Source organism: Apaloderma vittatum, unplaced genomic scaffold, assembly GCF_000703405.1.
Source record: "Apaloderma vittatum isolate BGI_N311 unplaced genomic scaffold, ASM70340v1 scaffold3743, whole genome shotgun sequence".
In the NCBI taxonomy this organism is placed as follows: Eukaryota; Metazoa; Chordata; class Aves; order Trogoniformes; family Trogonidae; genus Apaloderma; species Apaloderma vittatum.
This window is the reverse complement of record NW_009709694.1, coordinates 202337-220222: the sequence shown is the minus strand read 5'-3', so window position 1 is coordinate 220222 and position 17886 is coordinate 202337. Positions and strand designations below refer to the sequence as shown.

The 17886-nt window shown below is 39.4% G+C and overlaps 1 protein-coding gene across 1 annotated transcript in view; it reads right to left on the bottom strand.

Moving 5' to 3' along the window:
* The window catches only part of LOC104272109 (RNA-binding motif, single-stranded-interacting protein 3), a gene marked incomplete at its 3' end in the record, with an annotated part of 320963 nt that overhangs the window by 108888 nt on the left and 194189 nt on the right, over positions 1-17886 (bottom strand). Inside the window, exons 4-5 of the mRNA XM_009867013.1 lie at positions 13059-13216; positions 2942-3021 (exon numbers count right to left, since the gene is read on the bottom strand). Of these exons, the coding sequence (XP_009865315.1) occupies positions 2942-3021; positions 13059-13216 (238 nt within the window). The remainder of the gene's footprint in view (positions 1-2941; positions 3022-13058; positions 13217-17886) is intronic.

The window sequence follows — 17886 nt, the reverse complement described above, 5'->3', positions numbered from 1 at the left end:
TCTCCTCCCCCTATACTCTGCCCTTGTGAGACCTCACCTAGAGTATTGCATCCAGTTCTGGGCTCCTCATTTGAGGGACAGAGATGTACTTCAGAGAGTCCAATGGAGGGCTATGAGGATGATTAAGGGACTAGAACATCTGCCTTATGAGGAAACGCTGAGACAGTTGGGGCTTTTTAGTCTGGAGAGGAGAAGACTGAGAGGGGATCTAATTAATGTGTATAAATATATGAGGGCTGGATGTCAAAAAAGAAGGGACAAGCTCTTTTCACTAGGGGCAATGGATGCAAGCTAGAGCACAGGAAGTTCCACCTCAACATGAGGAGAAACTTCTTAACTATGAGGGTGACAGAGCACTGGAACAGACTCCCCAGGGAGGTTGTGGAGTCTCCTTCTCTGGAGATTTTCAAGTTACATCTGGATGCGTTCCTGTGAAACCTGCCCTAGATTCTGTGATCCTGCTCTGTCAGTGGGGTTGGACTCAATGATCTCCAGTGGTCCCTTCCAAGCCCTAACATCCTGTGACTCTGTGATTGAAATCCATAAAGACATCACAGCAATAAACAGAGATTATTTTCTTTCTACGCCAACTACTGAGATACTGGGAGGATAATTTTCAGACTCTGATTGTGATCTTCCATGTACACTAAGAGATTAGATTTTCGTTTCGTCTCCATACAGGAAGATAAGCAACTGCCGGGAGGGGCATAAAGCAAGACAGTTCTATCTTCGCTGAGAGGCTTAAATACAGGTTCATAGCACACATGTTTTGACGAGAAACTTTATCAGGAATCTTCGCCGAGAAGAAACTAGGACTAAGTGGTTTTAGCACTTGACTACAGGTAAATGAGTATGAGTGGCCAGTATCACTTGAATTGACCCAACTGCTCAGGTGACCATGTTTGTCCTCTGGCTTCTAAAGAAGAGAGAGGTATGAATATGAAAAACCTTTCAAATATGGATTTGAAGAGTCCCCGACTCTAATAATGAAGCACAAATATTCTCTTTTATGTGGATCAAATATTCCATGATAATTTCTAACTATCTGTGTTTGGAGCTACAGAATCTGTCGTCTAAAAATGCAGGACAAATTAGGATCTTACAGTTATCTAATGCATAGTTGAGTGAATCCAGTTACTGGTTCAGTGGCTTTGCCCCAAGCTGCATCTCAACAGCACTGAGGTAAATGAAAACTCTTAAAAGTCACTTCCCAGCTCATCCTTGTGACTAAATGCCATCTGATCACAACAATTACAAGAGAAACATAGTAGACAATTTTCCCATATACGCCTTCTTTAGAAGACTAATCATGTCCCTTAACTGAGAAAGCAACCGAAGTTATAACCATTAAAATTCAATTTCAGTGTCTGTAAGTAATCACGATGTCTTATCAAGACACCTATTTCTATGTTCCATATTGTTGGTGTTGACAACTCAGTATATTCCTGACTAATTAAATAAAATAAAAAATAAAGAAACATTCAACTTCTAGCTTTCATTCTTTACCATGTAGCCTTTTGTCTCAAGCAGACTCTGTAAGAGTATTCCATTTTATTTCTGGCCCAAACAATGTGTCCTCTCCGAGACAACCGGTAATGTGACCATGGAGCACGCGGTGTTACAATGACAAAGCTGCACTTACCAGTTCCTTGCTATTCACCCTCTTTCCATTGGGTGTTGCTATGATATTAAACAGATTCTACTGGGACTCAATGTATGCATACAGAAAGGCATGACGAAGGTTTAAGGTCTCTGCCTATGTTGCTTTGCCCATTGTTCTACCCAGCCTGAGCCTATTGTACTTTGCAAAGTTGGCAGTGTGCACCATTAGCTGGTATTGAAAAAAAAATGTCAGTGGCTACTTTTGAAAGAGAAATACATAAAATGGAGTCTTGCAGCTTGTACTAAAAGTTTTATACTCTTTCATGACGGTGATCTGACTAAAATTTATATACACATTGCAGCATTCAATTACTGTACACAGTAGCTGTGCAGATGGCTCTCTTTTAATTAGAGCATTTAGTGCATCTTCTGCATAAAGAACCAGGCAGTGAATAAGGAAGAATTTAATGGAAGTAATCAAAAAGAAGTAGTTTAATGGAAGTTAAAACGAAGATTGAAAAAAAAAATAATTGTAATAATTTAAGATGCAATTCTTGCAAGGATTTCCTGCTCATTGAACATAGATATTCAGAAAATCTGAGGGAGAAACTTTTGCAGATTTGTGGCCTTGGGGACATCTTGTCAAGCACTAAGAATCAGGCAACTGATCACTAACTTTGCACAGCTGAAGGCCCCACAGATGACAGCTGAAGATTTCAGACGCAAGACACTGGCTGGAACTTGGCTTTTGATGTGGCACAGACACACCAATACATGTATTCTATGGGTACTGTTAGAAAATGGCAAGATTTCATTAATTTAGGGCGAGTACAAATGGTATAAAATCACTTCATATTTGAAATATACTCCATATTAACAGTTGTTAATACTAGTAACACTAACTAGTAACTGTAAAGAATACAAAGTTACTATGAGATGAAATCCTAGCTAGTTTATAACCTGTAATAAATACAGTTGCTGGTCTAGTTATATTCCTAATTTGTTAAAAATCCACTGGCATTTATTTATGTGGCCTTTGCTCTAACTGGAAAAAAATATCACACACATTTATACATTTAAAAGGAAAAAAAAAGCAGTAAGACAGCATGATTTTTATGTGTACTTAAATTTACTGCTGTTAGGCATAGATGGCTTGAATAACACAAATCTGGCCAAAGAAGAAGTTGCTATGGGTCATAAAGGATGAGCTTCAACCAGGGACATCATACGCCCTCTTAGCAGGGCCAGTATTATAAGCCACTCTCAACACAAATGCCAGCATTTCTGTATTCTAAACTCTTCAGTGAATTTTAAATTCCATAATGATTGCTAGACTTACCTGGGAGACCGGGTGGGGTTTTCAGATATTTGCCATTAAAATGTTGAATTACTACTTCACATTTTTCTGTAGACTCCATTCTGGAAAAGAGAAGAGAGTGGAGTGGGGGCAGAGGAAAAACGTGTTACTAGACTGTGATGATGGTGCTCAGTCGGCAAAAACAGAAAAGGAAAGGGAGAAAAAAAGGACAAAGACAGATGCTGAGAAAAATATTCAAGGCTGTTCTTGCTGATTTCTATGGAGAAACTACTTGAGCTCATTATGCTACGAGTGTGACTTCTGAGGAGGACCTGCCACCCTCAAAGCCTCCAGCTGCGCTCCCGGCTGTGTGTGAGCTGCAGCAGCGTCCCTGAACAGTCCCCTTTTGGCTCCGGGGGATCACCCTGAACAAGGATGTTCTTTATGCTCACACGTGCTGCTTAGAAAGGCAAAGGACATGTTTCTAGATTCCTGTGCTCCCAAATTAACTTCAAATGGCAGGAAAAGAAATAATACAGGATTTGGAGAAGAATTCAGAAGATTAAGCAAAAATTATAAAGGATTACAATGTTAAAAAAAAAACCCAACCTGCAAAGATAGCCTGTTCGGCAAACCCAAAGACAGTGTATATATGTCTATTGGAACACAAAGACAAATTTTGGGTGAAGACAGTAACTTATATGTAATACTGGCAGGTGAAATGCCTTACAGTTCATCTCATGTGACCTCAGGATAACTTTCAGCACTGAGACATTCAAGCATTAATGGTGAACTAGTACGTATATTATTGAAGGAATTGTAAAGAACGCAAAGCTACTAGTCAAATCACAAACCACAGTTATATCATATTTGAAAATTCACCATTCTTTCCAGTCTTTTAAATTGGCTGCACACTAGTCCAGGGAACAGCTGACTTTGCTAAAGAGTGAGTATAGAAACTTTAAAGAGAGGAAAGAGAGAAATGGAAAGCTACTAAGCAATCAAAGGAAAAAAAATCATACTGCTTTTTCGATTATTAGAAAAATTTTGTTTTAAAAACATGTTCAGCACTCCTTCGATACACCAATGCCTACTTCCAGGTATGCTCCACAAAATAACTCCACTGACATAAATATTGCTCACTTCTCACTATTCTAGATATTTTTTAATTAATTTATCCACTACCCTTCCTATCACATGGGCTTGGGAACGAGTGGCTCATATTGCAGCAGTTTGTCTCGCAGGGCACAAGTTTGCCAGAGTACAAGGGACCACCCCACCACTACCAGAAAAAAAATCCTAAGATAATTAAAAGTCCTAACTGCCTGATTAATTCTCCGAGCAAGTCAAAGTCTTTTGACAGTTTACTGCAGGTGCAACAATTAAAAATTGTCCCTTCCATGTTGTATCACTGCATATCACATGGGCTGGGTCATTTCTACAAGCACAAAGACAGCAATTTAGATTGTTCACTTTGGCTTCATTCAGATGTAACTAAGCGAATGTCTGCACTGAGCCTTTAGAGACTCTTGTCTCTGAAAGAATAAATGCAATAAAAGTCTGTTTTCTGTAGCTGCAGGCGCTTGGTGTCAAACCATGTTATGTTGCACCACACAGCAGTGACAATTTCATTTTAATACATGGGGTACATTTTAACAAGCCAAAGCAGTCCCTGCAAAGAATGCAATACATAAGCTGCCAAATGAAAGAGACTCAGTGCACTTCATGCATTTTATGTGGGAAGAGAATAAAAGTGAAACCCACAGTGCTCTGGGATAAAAAGGCCATCATTGGAATAGCACTCTGAAAAAGAATGTGCGCATTTTCTTCTCAAGTTTCACAATTAACGGCTCTCAAATGCCATTGCCAGCTATCTGTAATCTGGCACAGGCTTCACTTGAAACCGACACTGGCATTATCGACTCAGTTTGAAAAGGCAAAAGCCGTTTATACACGTTCCCTTCTGATGTGTGGCTGAGTAACAAGTGCATCCATCCCTCATCTCCCGCACCTGAGTCCCCACGGGCTTTCTGCAACATGTGCCTGTGGGGTAGACCTTGCGCCTGGCCGCAGCGAGGCTGGCCAGGCAGCCGCCAACTACTCAGGATGGCATCGACCTCAGGGCCACCCAAGTATGAATGGCAATTTTCTCTTGTCCACAATACCTGGGGTTTTTTTCAGAAAAAAACCTCTGAAACTGTGGGATGATTAGCTCACTGAGTGATCGGGAAGCGGGTATAGAGCAGTTACTGAAATTGTCTGATGTTTGCTATCATAAGATCCTGGGTTTAGTTTAGTTAAAACTCTGATCAACACCAACCACTTAGGTGGCAATGGCTATGGCAAGCACCTGTCCGTGGGCTGAACCTATCTTCACATATCGAATCAGACATTCCTCTTTCTCTTCTTACTTGTTTTAGCCATAAAGATTGACCATATCTGGGAAGAAGTCCTATAAAAATACACTTTTCTCAGATCCACACTAATAAATTCTACCTACTTTTTCTTCAGTAAGCTGCATCTCTCCTCTATTGTAGAATATGTTTGGAAACTCAGAGGAGATGGATAAAATCTTTTTTTTTCATTAATTTATTCTTCTTGTCTGAGATATAAATGTTTCAAAACTGTGGTTAAAACTGGTATTTAGTAAAAATATCATTAAGAAGAATGTTACATGTTAAAAGTCAGCATCCAAGAAACAGAATTTCTACAAAAGAACATCATCAAAGCACAGGTAAGCTTGAGGGCAGAGCACTCAAATCCTTTTTTTTTTTTTAGTTTTAGTTGGGCTTTTTTGTAATTGATGGTACAAAAATGTGGCAAATGACAATACTCTGTAGAAAAGATAAAGATTTTAGACGATTCTAAATATTCTATTGAAAGATGTAGATATTCAACTCTTCTGCTGGAAAGGGGAGGACACCAGCTTCAGATGGTAACAGAAATTTGCTTCTGATCAAATCACTCTCAAAGTATCATTTTCAAATTCCCTTCAACAGTATGAGTTTGGTTCTGATTCTGAAAGGGTCTTAAAGAATAATTCATGTTTAAATGCAATTTAGAGACAACTATAATGCATCTGAGTATTATTTTGAAACAGGAAATGCACTGCAGAAGAAAACAATTATCAAAGCTACGGGCTAGATTCTTATGGTATTTTTACAGATACAGATAATGATCTAAAATAAACTAACAAATCTATAAGAATTTATTTTCACCTGTGTCTATATATTTCTAGATTCTGGAAACTAAGTTGTAACATTTCAAAATACATGATGAGTAACTAGATTGTCTATATGCTATCCAATTGGTAAGGGAGTGAATTTAAAAACCTCTGAAAAGGAAGTCTGTTTTAACAATTTTCTTTTTCCAGACATAGTTGGCAAATTTAAGTTATTTGCATATGATTAGTAAAAGATCAAAGGAACTGGGGGTGCTTAAAGAAGTATCACAGCCAAATAATTTGATGTTCATGTCTTGCTACTAAATATTTATTTTAGATCACATAAAAAATTATTATTATTCTCTCCACAGACCATAGTCGCTCCAAAGTAGTCATTATGTGTTGTTATATGTAATAGGGAATCTTTACCATGAAAAAAAAGAAAAAGGAAAAGGAAATTTCTTAAAACTAAAGCTCTTACACATGTCTATTATAAAGATTGATGCAGTGTCAACAAACAACTTAATAAAACTTACATACAAAGAATAACATGATGATTACATAAATTATTACTTGAGAAATATTCAGTACCAAGTAATTACCAGTTAGTGCTAAAATGTGGGTTTGGTTTACATATACCCTATAGTCACTGTGCTTAATAATAACAATAATAATATAAATGAGAATCAAGACTATAGTTTTTATATCCAGAGTATATATTTAAAGATTAAATTGTTACTACCGATTTATGTGGTAGTACGAATATTCTTGTTTTCTTATAAGAGCAAGGATAATAAATCTTGAGAGGCAATGTTTCTTTACTATTTAAGGCATTTTGCAAAGATGGAAGTAAACAGGTAATAGCAATGTTATATAGGGGAGAACTCCAAAGAACCAAGGCCACAGTTTGAATACACACTGGAGAACTCAATTTCTTTAGCATATCAAAAAGATGACTAGAGGGGCAGTCTGCTATCTGTGCATAAGTACTTTTGCAGGGAGAATAAACTAGGTAGGTACTAAGTAGTTCTTTAATCTTGTTGAGAAAGCTGTGACAAGAACCAGATAAATTTTAAAGAGAAGTTAGGCAGAAAATTTAACGGCAAGGAAGATGACCCACTGATACACATTAAATAGAAAAGAAGTGGGGTTTTTTGTTGTTTTTTTTCCAGTTGATGTCTTCAAATCACTTCTGAAAGTTGTATTTTAGTAAAAGACAAGTATTATCTCAATATTATGTAACTGGGAGCACTTCAACTGCCTGTGAAATAAATGCGGTCAGGGAATGTGATCTTCAGGTGCCAAATACTCTAAAGCTACAGGTTAGGTTTGATTAGTGTAAGGTTTCTGAGTATCTCCTTATGTTCTACTCTTCATGCTTCTATGGCAACATGTTCATAAATTTCTTCAATTTATTTTGCTAATTTACTTTCAGGACATCTAAGACTGATATGGCTGCAACTTGTGTTTTTTCTTCTCTCCTGGAACTGACTTGGGTATCTTATGTCCCCAACTTTTCAGCTGGTAAGAGACTGCTTCAAGATGCCTATGGGTTTTGGTTTTAATCCATTCTACACTGGAAAAACTGTTCCCTTTGTCATTTACAGACTAGGAAGAGACAGTAATTTTGACAAGTTCTCCTCATCACTCAAATTGTATCTTTTTTCCCAACATGAATTGCCTGTCTATTCTTTATGTTCCATCTTGTTTGCATGAACAACAGGAGGTTGTTTACTATCTCAGATGAACATAATAAAAAATCTGCAGAAACCACTGCAGAGGACAGGATAGGATCCTGTTCTCTGGGGATATGGTCCATACTACACCTTGCAGCGTGACCCATTACATCAAGGTGGCGGTTTTCTCTGCAGAGAGCTACTGAGCTCTCCATAGAGAAATCTCTCTGTTTCAGAAGAAAACCAACATAAATAAATGACACCTGCGTTATCTCAAAAACCCCTTAACGATGCACAGCTTCCTTTGAGGAAAATAACATACAAACACTTGGCTCTCTCATTTTGCTTCAATGGAAACTGAGGCGCATCCATTTCCACTGAAACCCTCGTAAAACTTCTATAATTAGAATGATGATCCTGTGGGGGCTCAAAATCTTGTTTCCCACTTTCTGCTGGTTTGCTTCTGGTTGCTGAGTTGAGTACTGTTTCAAAAACTAAACTTAAGACATGTAAAACACAGACAAGTGGAAGATAAATTTAATAAAAAACATATGTAGGCAGAGAAAAGCATCCCATTGGAAGCTCTTCCAAGAAGAACAAGGTAGGAAAAAGATAAGGCTGAATCCCAAACTCCTAGCAGGAAAGTCGGAAATGCTTCATTACAGACCCCATAGCTCTGCCACAAAGGGACAGAAACATCTCTTTGATATTTCCTTTTGCTCTGAGATGAAGAGACAGCTGAGAATCTCTCAACTTTGGTCGTTTGCTGGAAACTGCATCATAACATTCTTTTATGACAGTTTGTGTTGGACAAATTTTCTCATGTTACTGGAAAAGAATAGTATGAACACACAGTCATTTCCACCTAGACCCAAGCTGATTTATGCTACTGTCTTCACGGTCTCAGGTTAAGTATTATACTGGTGCCCGCCAGCAGTGCAATACTTGATTGTCTGACTGTCAGCATTTCCATCATAAATTTCTGTTTTCAGAGGCTTATGACTCCATTGTAAAATGTCGCTTGGGGGTGAATCTTGCAAGGTCGTTTTAAGTTACAAGACAGCAAACAAAATAAAAAAGTTAGTGTTTTCTAACTCTTTCTTTGCACTTTATCATTTTAAAGGACCTATAAAACGCTCCACTGTTCAGCAGTGTGGTACATGTATGTATGGTATTATTAATATTAGTGTCTCTATAGGGGGGCTACTTAAATAATACTTGAACGGTATTTTACTGTGGGGTTATAAAATGCAATTTTTATTTCACTGATTCAGTGGAATCAGCAAGTCCCTCCCCAAGGTATATCGCAATGCATCCTTGCCCCCTTTTCCATGTCTCAAGGAGTTCTTCAATTAAACTCACAGTAGTTCAGGCTTGGATCCTGAAAATTGCTCAGCCAAATTAGATGAAGGCTCCTAACTGTCTTTGCTCCTCCCTCTTCACCTTTAAGGGCTTCATATCCATTTTTATATTATTGAGTCCCACTGGTATTTGTCCTAGGATCCTGCCCCACCTGGCAATCTTCTTAGGGATGTACTGAGTTTACCAAACTTTGGTCCAGGTTACAGTGCCAGATGCAAATGTAAGGGTCTCGGAGATATATCCTCCCACAGATCTCACCAGAACTCAGCAGTGGTTCTGTAAGCCCCTTCCAGGAAGGCCTTTCAATAAAAACCACAGGCATTGGAGTATTTTACAGATATCACACAAAGACTTTGGGGCATGTTTGGGATTTCCAGTTTCATATGAGATATCCAATTATAAAGCAATTTCCAGGGTAAGATGTAGGATGTGACAGATCATTGTTCCGACTGAAAGTAAGAATGATCCTCATAATATCTTAGCCTGTGCTACCATCCCAGATGATGGATTTGTTCAAGGTAAATTTATAGCACCTTTTCAACTGCCTTCAATTAAACCTTTGAATAAGAAAGAACAAAGTATTTCTCCTCTTCACAAATGCATCCTTAAACTACCTGGATGTTCTTTATCCCCCGGTGCTGCTGACACTTCTCTGCCCCCAAAGTAGCATCATCACTGATCCTGAGAAATCTCCCTCTAAATACTCCTCCTTTCATTTTAGCAAAACAGCTACACTACATTGGCTCCACTATGAGAGTGTTACTTCTTTATCTTTTTCCACTTTAACACCTGGAACTCACCCTTTATGGGCCTGTGGAAAGCCACGTCTTCCAGCACATACATTTACCTCTTTATAAGTGACAAGACATAAGCAGGATGTAGTTAAATATTTCCCTCTGTGCTCTCAGTACCTTCTCCTATCGAGTAATTCCAGCCTCCCTCTAAGACCTCATTTAGTCACTACCTCTGATTTGCTCTTTTTCTCACACCATCAAAAACATTGCCAATGTCCTGTTTGCAAAACTCAGGTCATAAAAGATCAGCTTTAAAATTACATCTTCAAAAAAAGTCTTCAAATCCAGTTTCTGTGGCTTTTTTCTTCCTTTGCTTTTTTTCTGAGGATGAAGGACTATGCTTCTGTTCTAAGCTCTGAAGAATCCACTTTCATTTTTTAATGAAAGGTCAGATGCTGAAGTCATTAGACAACTCCCAGGAACAGAGATTTAAGAGAAACACCTACAATTTTAAGTCTTGTGAGGAAATCCTGTGTGAGGGCAATGCTGCATCACTCTTTCTTTCGACATTCAATCTTATGACAGACTGGACTCAAACCTACTCACCCGCACCGCCTCCTTTTTCCAGTTCCTCGCTTCTAGTAAGTATTTCTCCCTCCCCCTCATAATTTCTCTCTCTGCTATATGATAGGCTGCGTTTAGTCCCAGCTTCCGCTTGCTGGAGTCAGCAGAAACTCCAACGCTGCCAAATGACAACAGCAACTGGAGCCTCACGGAGTGCCAGCTCCCACAGGGAGACAGGTAGCACGGCTTTGAAATACAAGGCACAGGCCACGGGCAAGGAGGCAGAAGTGGGTGTCCAGAGGTTAATAGAGCAATTCCCTTTCAACTGGATGGACTTCTGTGAAGCCACAGCTGGAATCTAAAGCCTCTCTTCTCCGGCCCCTTGGTCATAACTCTCCTCCCCAAAATCTCCCCTGGGGCATACAAGTTGAGTTCAAATCATAGTGAAATGCTCTGGAAAATTTCAGGAAAATGTGTTGAGTTGCTTTGGAGGGATGTTAAAGAGAGGAAATACAGCTAAAAAAAATAAAAAAGACATAGCTTTGTACATGCATACTTTAAAGAGGCTGAACTCTAATGGGGCCAGACATTACTCAGATAATTTTGATCCAAGAACATTTGATGTTACCTAGGTTATAAATTATTAAGTAGCCACCTGCAGTACTATAAAATTGCTAATCGCACCCATTTAGGAGAAAAATCTGACAATAGGTGTCTACCACAAGTCTTTCCTTCCGATTGCTTTTTGAACGCACTTATTTTGAGATTCACTATTCATATAATTGGGCAGAATCAAAAAGTGATTTTTAATCATCATAGCACTTAATTAATAACTCTGAAAAATCAAATTTCAAAACTGCTGGATGCTGCATCATTTTAGCATATGCAAATTTAACTTTGTTTTGTGCTTCTGTGGCTCAGTTAAGAGATATACTAAGCAGCACATTCCACAAGCAGGCAAGATATACCATGATAAAAGGCCCCAGGTATCACAACATGACTTGCTGATCCGAACTTCTGAAATCTTACCTGGACCAAATACAGCTGCCATCCCCTACCTGTACCACATTTGTACCTGCTCAGTGTGTGCTCACACTATAGGCACGTTAAAACAAAACCGTCATAGTTACAAGCAAAGCTAAACAAATTAATCTATTTGGACTGACATGCACAAAAGAGATATCAAACAGAAAAATGAAAAGAAGGTCAGGTGGTCATGTAATTAAATCTTGTACTGATAATTCTTCAAGGACAAGAGTCAGCATTCAACTATGCTTCTAAATTCCTGGATTAACACTGGTCCCACTCAAGCCAGTGGAAGATCTCTAGTATACTTCGATGGAGCAGAGTTTTACCCCTCTATCTTTCACATGGTGAATTACACAACCTTCATGATAGATCACTAAACATTTCTTGAAATATGTTTCATAATTAAATACATTTCCACAAAGTCAGTTTTTAAAAATGCAAGTTTATCTATGAATTACACTAATCTATATTTAGTGAGCTAGAAAAATTCCTGTTATTATCGGCAAGAATGCATAAGGAACAGTGTATCATCTTTCAGCATAAATGTTTTGCCTTTTTTCCATTTGAATTGGGACAATATTGTGTTAACATTCTTTGCACATGATGATCTTTCATATCAAGGAGAAAGGTAACACTACAACGTCACTTATCTTTCAAGCTACCTTTTTACCATATAGTGCCCCATTTCACTCAGTGGTGTTATGACACTAACAGAATTGCCATGATAAACCAAGATATGGTGTATTTCAAAGAAATTTGCAAGATGACTAAGTCATTTTCCATCCTCTACAAAGCACAATGTTATGAATATTCTGTAGAAATGATGAGTCGGGATTTTTTTTCCTTTTCTTTTGAAGCAGAAGACAGATATACAGCACAATTGCAAATTTCTCTTATTTGGGTTTTCAATACCTTTCTATATATAGCTCTCTCTTCCTTGGCTTTTCAAAAGAAAACTACTTGATTTAAGAATGTTTCAAGCTGAAGAGAATCTGTGTAAATATACCCTGAGAGTAAACATGGAAACTAGTCTATCTGTACTGACAATGAAGTACATGGCAATAATATGTTGCCCGTTCTGTCTAAAATATCTGACTAGTCCAACAGGGCTTGTTATATGCAAATATTTCTTCCTAAGCTCTTCTCACAGGCTTTGAATTCCCTGCAGCTTTTAAGGAAGCCACATTTCCCGAGTTGTAGTTCCTCCCCTTTGCTCTTCCAACTCCTAAGATTACTTTTTCCTGTTGCAAAATCTTTGCTAAACATTTAAACAGTTTCTTCACTAAGTGTGCTTTTGGCTGTAGGAGATTTATTATTATCCAGGCTTGATACTGCATGGATAACTCACTCTTCCTAGTGCTTTTTATACACATATACATATACATATACATATACCTATACATATACCTATACATATACATTTATGTACAATGAACTATTTTTTCTGAGCAATGAAATGAGCATCCTTCTGCACTAGTGTTCTTCAGTGGAAAGAACAGACATGCAATCTGATCACGCTGCTGCTCTGCATTTTCCATAGCTATGAGACTTCAGAGTTACAGAATAGATAACATTTGCAAAGAACCAAAGCCAAAAAATGTGCATGAATCAAAAAAGAGTAAAGGTTTCACCTGGCAAAGCCGACTCCTCTGCTGACTCCATTAGCATCTCTTAATATTCTGGTGGAAATTACATGTCCAAAGGGTTTCAGCATGTTCTCCAGTTCCTGCTCATCCATGGAAACAGGTAAATTTGAGATGTATAGATTTGTGGGATCTTGCTCTTGTTGCTACGACAAAATAAGAGAAATATCCTCAGTTAGACTTAGCACAACAGAATAGCTTACATTTTGTTCAACAAAAGCAGCTCACAATAGGATCAAGCCAAGAATTTATAGCTGCATTAGAAGCAAAGCTGGGCAATCTGTTCATGACGACAACATACTTGCCAAATTTCTGCAAACTCTCAACCATGTGCTTAATTCTGTGCGTGATTGCTCTTACTGAACTCAGTGACACTACTCATTTATAGAAAATTACTCTCATGCACAAGCGTTCTTGGGTTTGTGTCCCAATTTAGCAAACAGACTGTGAAGAAAACATGATTTCCACAAATGTGCTCACTGTTAACACAAATAAAGAAAATCCAACACGTTTTAACCAGATGTGCTTTCCAGCCTACAGACTTCCCATTCAACCTGTTCATCATGAGGAAGGTTAGTCAAAAACACAGAACACTTTCCATACTATCTTTTCTCTTTTTTTTTTTTTTTCCCCATCAGAAATGTCTTGGTTGATACTGTGCAACAAGACCTAACTGGGCAGGGGGGAGTTCTGCAGTTCAGTCTAAGATCCTGGTGAGATAGGTCATATGTTTATTCTCAGACAGAATTAAAATATCTTACAAAATAAAGCCTGTAGTATGAATAATTGAGAAAACACATTCGAAGACAGCTTTCATGTTCTATTTTGGATTTTTAGGCTAAACTTTCCATTTTGGCAACCATTCCAACTCCTATTCTTGCTTGCCCAGCTACTGCAAAGAAACATCAAAGAGGTATAGATGCAGTATGTAAAATAAGTGTATTAAAGCAGTAAATAAAAACTTTGTCTACAGACAACCAGGTCTTGATTACATTAAATCAATTTAGTTAAGCCCTTGCAAATTTTCATGGCTCTGGTTCCATTTTTATTGATACAAGCTTTTCATAATATCTGATCACCTGCCAGTATAAGCCTGATTGGGATCAGGCACGACTACATAATTTTAGCCAATGCTTAATAACCAAAAACATAAGATACAATCTTTATGCTGTGTAATAAAACAGACAATGCCTTACCTGACAAAGTCTTCTGAGACAGATTTTTGGATTCTTTTCCATTGCACTTTCTAATAGGCAGAATTAATTTGTACTTGTTCAGCACTGAGATTTATATGACAACAGTATTACCTTTTTTTGCTATACGGGGTCCTAAAACCAGATTAATAATCTTATAGCAGCACCACAACCTTAAACTGAAGAAATTACACACAGTCCTGCCGCCATCTGTCCTGGTTTAACTAAACTAGTTTCAAATTACAATGCATTATAATCAGTGCAGATGTGTCTTGTCAAGCACAAACACGTTCTATTTCTAGAAGATGTATGAAGACAGGACAGAATCAAGATGTCTGCTCCATCTCTGCCTTGGACATTCAAGGCCTTGAAAATGGAAGCAGAGATTGTTTCAAGCTGTGATTCACACACCCCATCACTGCAAGGACAGGAATGAGTAAGCAAAGTCTCATAGCTGAATACCAGAATCAGAAGTCAAAGTAAGTTTTCAGCTTCCCTTACCCCAGGCTCAAAGGAAATTTTAGCCCTTTTGGATGAGAAGAAAAGCTGCAAAGAGCCCCAAGGGTCCAAAATCAGGAGGCGTGTAATAATGTTTTACTATATGATTTGTATTCAGACCTAAGAGCTGTGAACACTTGCCTTTGGGCTTAATGCCCACTGCATTCTAGGTTTGCATCTCCAGACCAACCGTTACCCCACAAAACGACATATTACCATGCAGGTTGAATTCCCCACTATTTTATGAAACAGAAATAAAAGAACAAAGTAGTCACATTTTCAAGCTGCTGTTCATAAAAACGTACCCAGTTATTATCATGCCTTACAGAAAGGGGCAGAGGAGAGGAAAACCACACACACACACACACAAACAGCGAACTTACTGCAAATTGAAGTTGCAAACCCCAGATCCAGAAGCACACACTTTCCCTTTCCAGTCATCTTTCCCTGTAGTCATCTTCCTTTCTCTCACTGCAATTTACATTCATACAGATCTGAAAGCTAGTTCCTCTCCAATAAGCAAGACATTAGTGAGGAGTCAGAACTGGTACAGCATCGACAGTTTGAGGAAAATCATGCAAACAGTCCTGGAGGGAAGGTACGCATATATGAGCTTCAGATCACACTCGTAGCTTTGGGGAAAACAAATAAACAAAACCTCAAAACATTTTCTTTCTCCTTTATTTTTTTCCCCTTTATTTTTTTCTCACATTTTTCCCTTTTTCTCTGTGCTAACTATTTAAGCTCCATTGTTTGTTATTGTCTTCTTCCTCATACACAGGCCATAGAAAAAAAGGAAATATATGAGTTAGCAAGCATCTTCATTTTTACCAAGTACTTTCAAGATGTGAGCAATGGAGGCAGTTAAAGCCGAGGCATTATAGAAGCAAATCAGAGTAGAAAGGTTTGCATTCCAATAGGCACATTTTTTTACAGAAAAAATCACATTGTTATGCAGACCTCTACTCATTGATTGGTTAAGGACCTTGACTAATCAACCAATCAGTGCTCAAGGACTGATGTCCCTTGTCAATATTTAGAAAAAATATGCAGATGAGATCCTCACTGCCAAAGGACAGATTAATATGAAAAAGGCAGAGCTATGCATCAGTAACTGCACAACAGCCTTTGCTTTTACTGAAGCAATTCAGTCCCACAGAATATTAAAATAAGAACTTTTCTTTTGACTACTCAGTTTTCAAGCTGGGACAAACAAATCAAATAAATAAGAACCGTCGCCACAGTGTCTCACTTCTGGAGTAGGAACACATAAGCCTTTTAACTGTGTTAGAGATTAAATGCCATTGTTTTAAATATCCATGGAAAGTTTAGCTACCCTCTGAGGATGAATGAAAGACGAGCAGGCCATAGTCACTCTCTCACAAGGATTTACCAAGCCTAGCTTTTATCAACGTGATAAACAGGAGTTACAAGCAGAGAGAGACAGATGAGGCCTCCCAAGCTACCTTCACAACACAACAGTGTTTTCTAAGAGAGAAAAAAACATTCCACGTTATTTTTCCTTACTATACAAATACAACATTTAGAGAAATACCCCTTTCCTTTACAGAGAAGTATCACTCCACAGAAGCCACATCTCGCAGCACAAACTGAAACAAGATGAAAAATGCCTTCCCAGCAATGAAGCCTGGCTGCCTGGCCACCATGCAGCCAGACCCCACGGCCACTCACCCTTACAAGCCTCTGTTTCTCAGGCTCAGCCCCTGCTTCCAGCCCCTGGCACCAGGACTCCTTGTGATCTTTTTGAGTTGTGCAGAGATCCCCTCTGCAGTGTGGAGGTGCTGAAACATACTCCTTGTTCTGTCCGAGCATTTTCATCCCAGATCCCCCAAGCTCCTGCATGACATACTTGCTTCCCCAGCCCAGTGTAGCTGCTGAGCTTTTCAGTGTGAAAGGCAGGCATCTTACTGCTCAAAACGTGCCTATTTCTTCACAAGATGAGCCTAACCAGGACCCTAAGTCCAGCACCCCACAAACTACTATCCTTTCATAATCCTATCTAGTTGACAGTCAGGTTTCTGCCTTCAGTGAAGATCACATCCCAAGATTGAAGGACCGGTGGCACAGTGGCATCTGGATCCACACAGTATGGCCCAGACTCCTTCAGGTTCAATGTCTACAGCTTTTTCTATGGTGTTAAAAAATGCTACTTCCCATGTTGGGATGCTAAAATCCCGTTTATTATTGTGTCCGATCTCAAACTAGACTTATTGACTAGTCACCAGTGAGAGAGCTGAAAGTAATTCATGGGATACAGTCAATTCAGAACTGCATTTTCCTCTTATGCCCCCAGTATTTTGGAAGGTAAGAGGAGGAGTGGGCCAGCAGAAAGCCACACACTCCCCACAAACACCTCCAACAGCACTGTGCCTCAGGTGGCCCACACCTGCTGACTTAAAGCCACCGCAGCGGGGCCGCCGGCTGAGCAGAGCACCCGACACCACCTGGGCTTTGCCATTCCTGTCCCACTTTTCCCCTCCAGCCCACACCAGAGACACTGGGCTCATCCTGCACCTCAGGGGAATGACAGAGTCTTCCCAAAGCACCGTGGCCTTTCAGGTTTAATCCCTGATGTGTGAGAAGAGTCCCCGCAGGGTGATCAGGGCCAGACGCTGCAGCCGCCGGCTGCCACCCTGGGGGTTCAGAGGAGGAGGGGGCTGCCAGAAGCAGCGGAGGGCTCACCACAGCTCCTCTGCCTTTCCCATACCCTGTGTGCCAAACGCAGCTAATTAATGGGTACAAGATCAGGCCAAGTTGCTATTTCTTGAAGGGAGCGGGAAGGCAGCTGTGAAACCTGCTGTGTGTGCCAGCTGCAAAAGCATCATGCTCAAAGCATGCAAACTTGCGAGCGCAGTCTCAAGGCACTGTCAAAAGCCTGCTCCTGGCCATTCTTGCTGAAGTTGATTTTACCCAAGATCTCCCATTTGACAGCTTGAGGAGGGTCACATTTTTTAAGCACAGCTCACACTTGCACCACAGCCCCAGAGAAAGAGGAGTGAACTCATCCAGTGAACCCCAACCATCTGAAACCCTGACAGCTTCACACTCTAGACTGATTCTGGGGTCCTGGTGTGTGCTAGTCTGCATGGGTACACGGAGTGTAG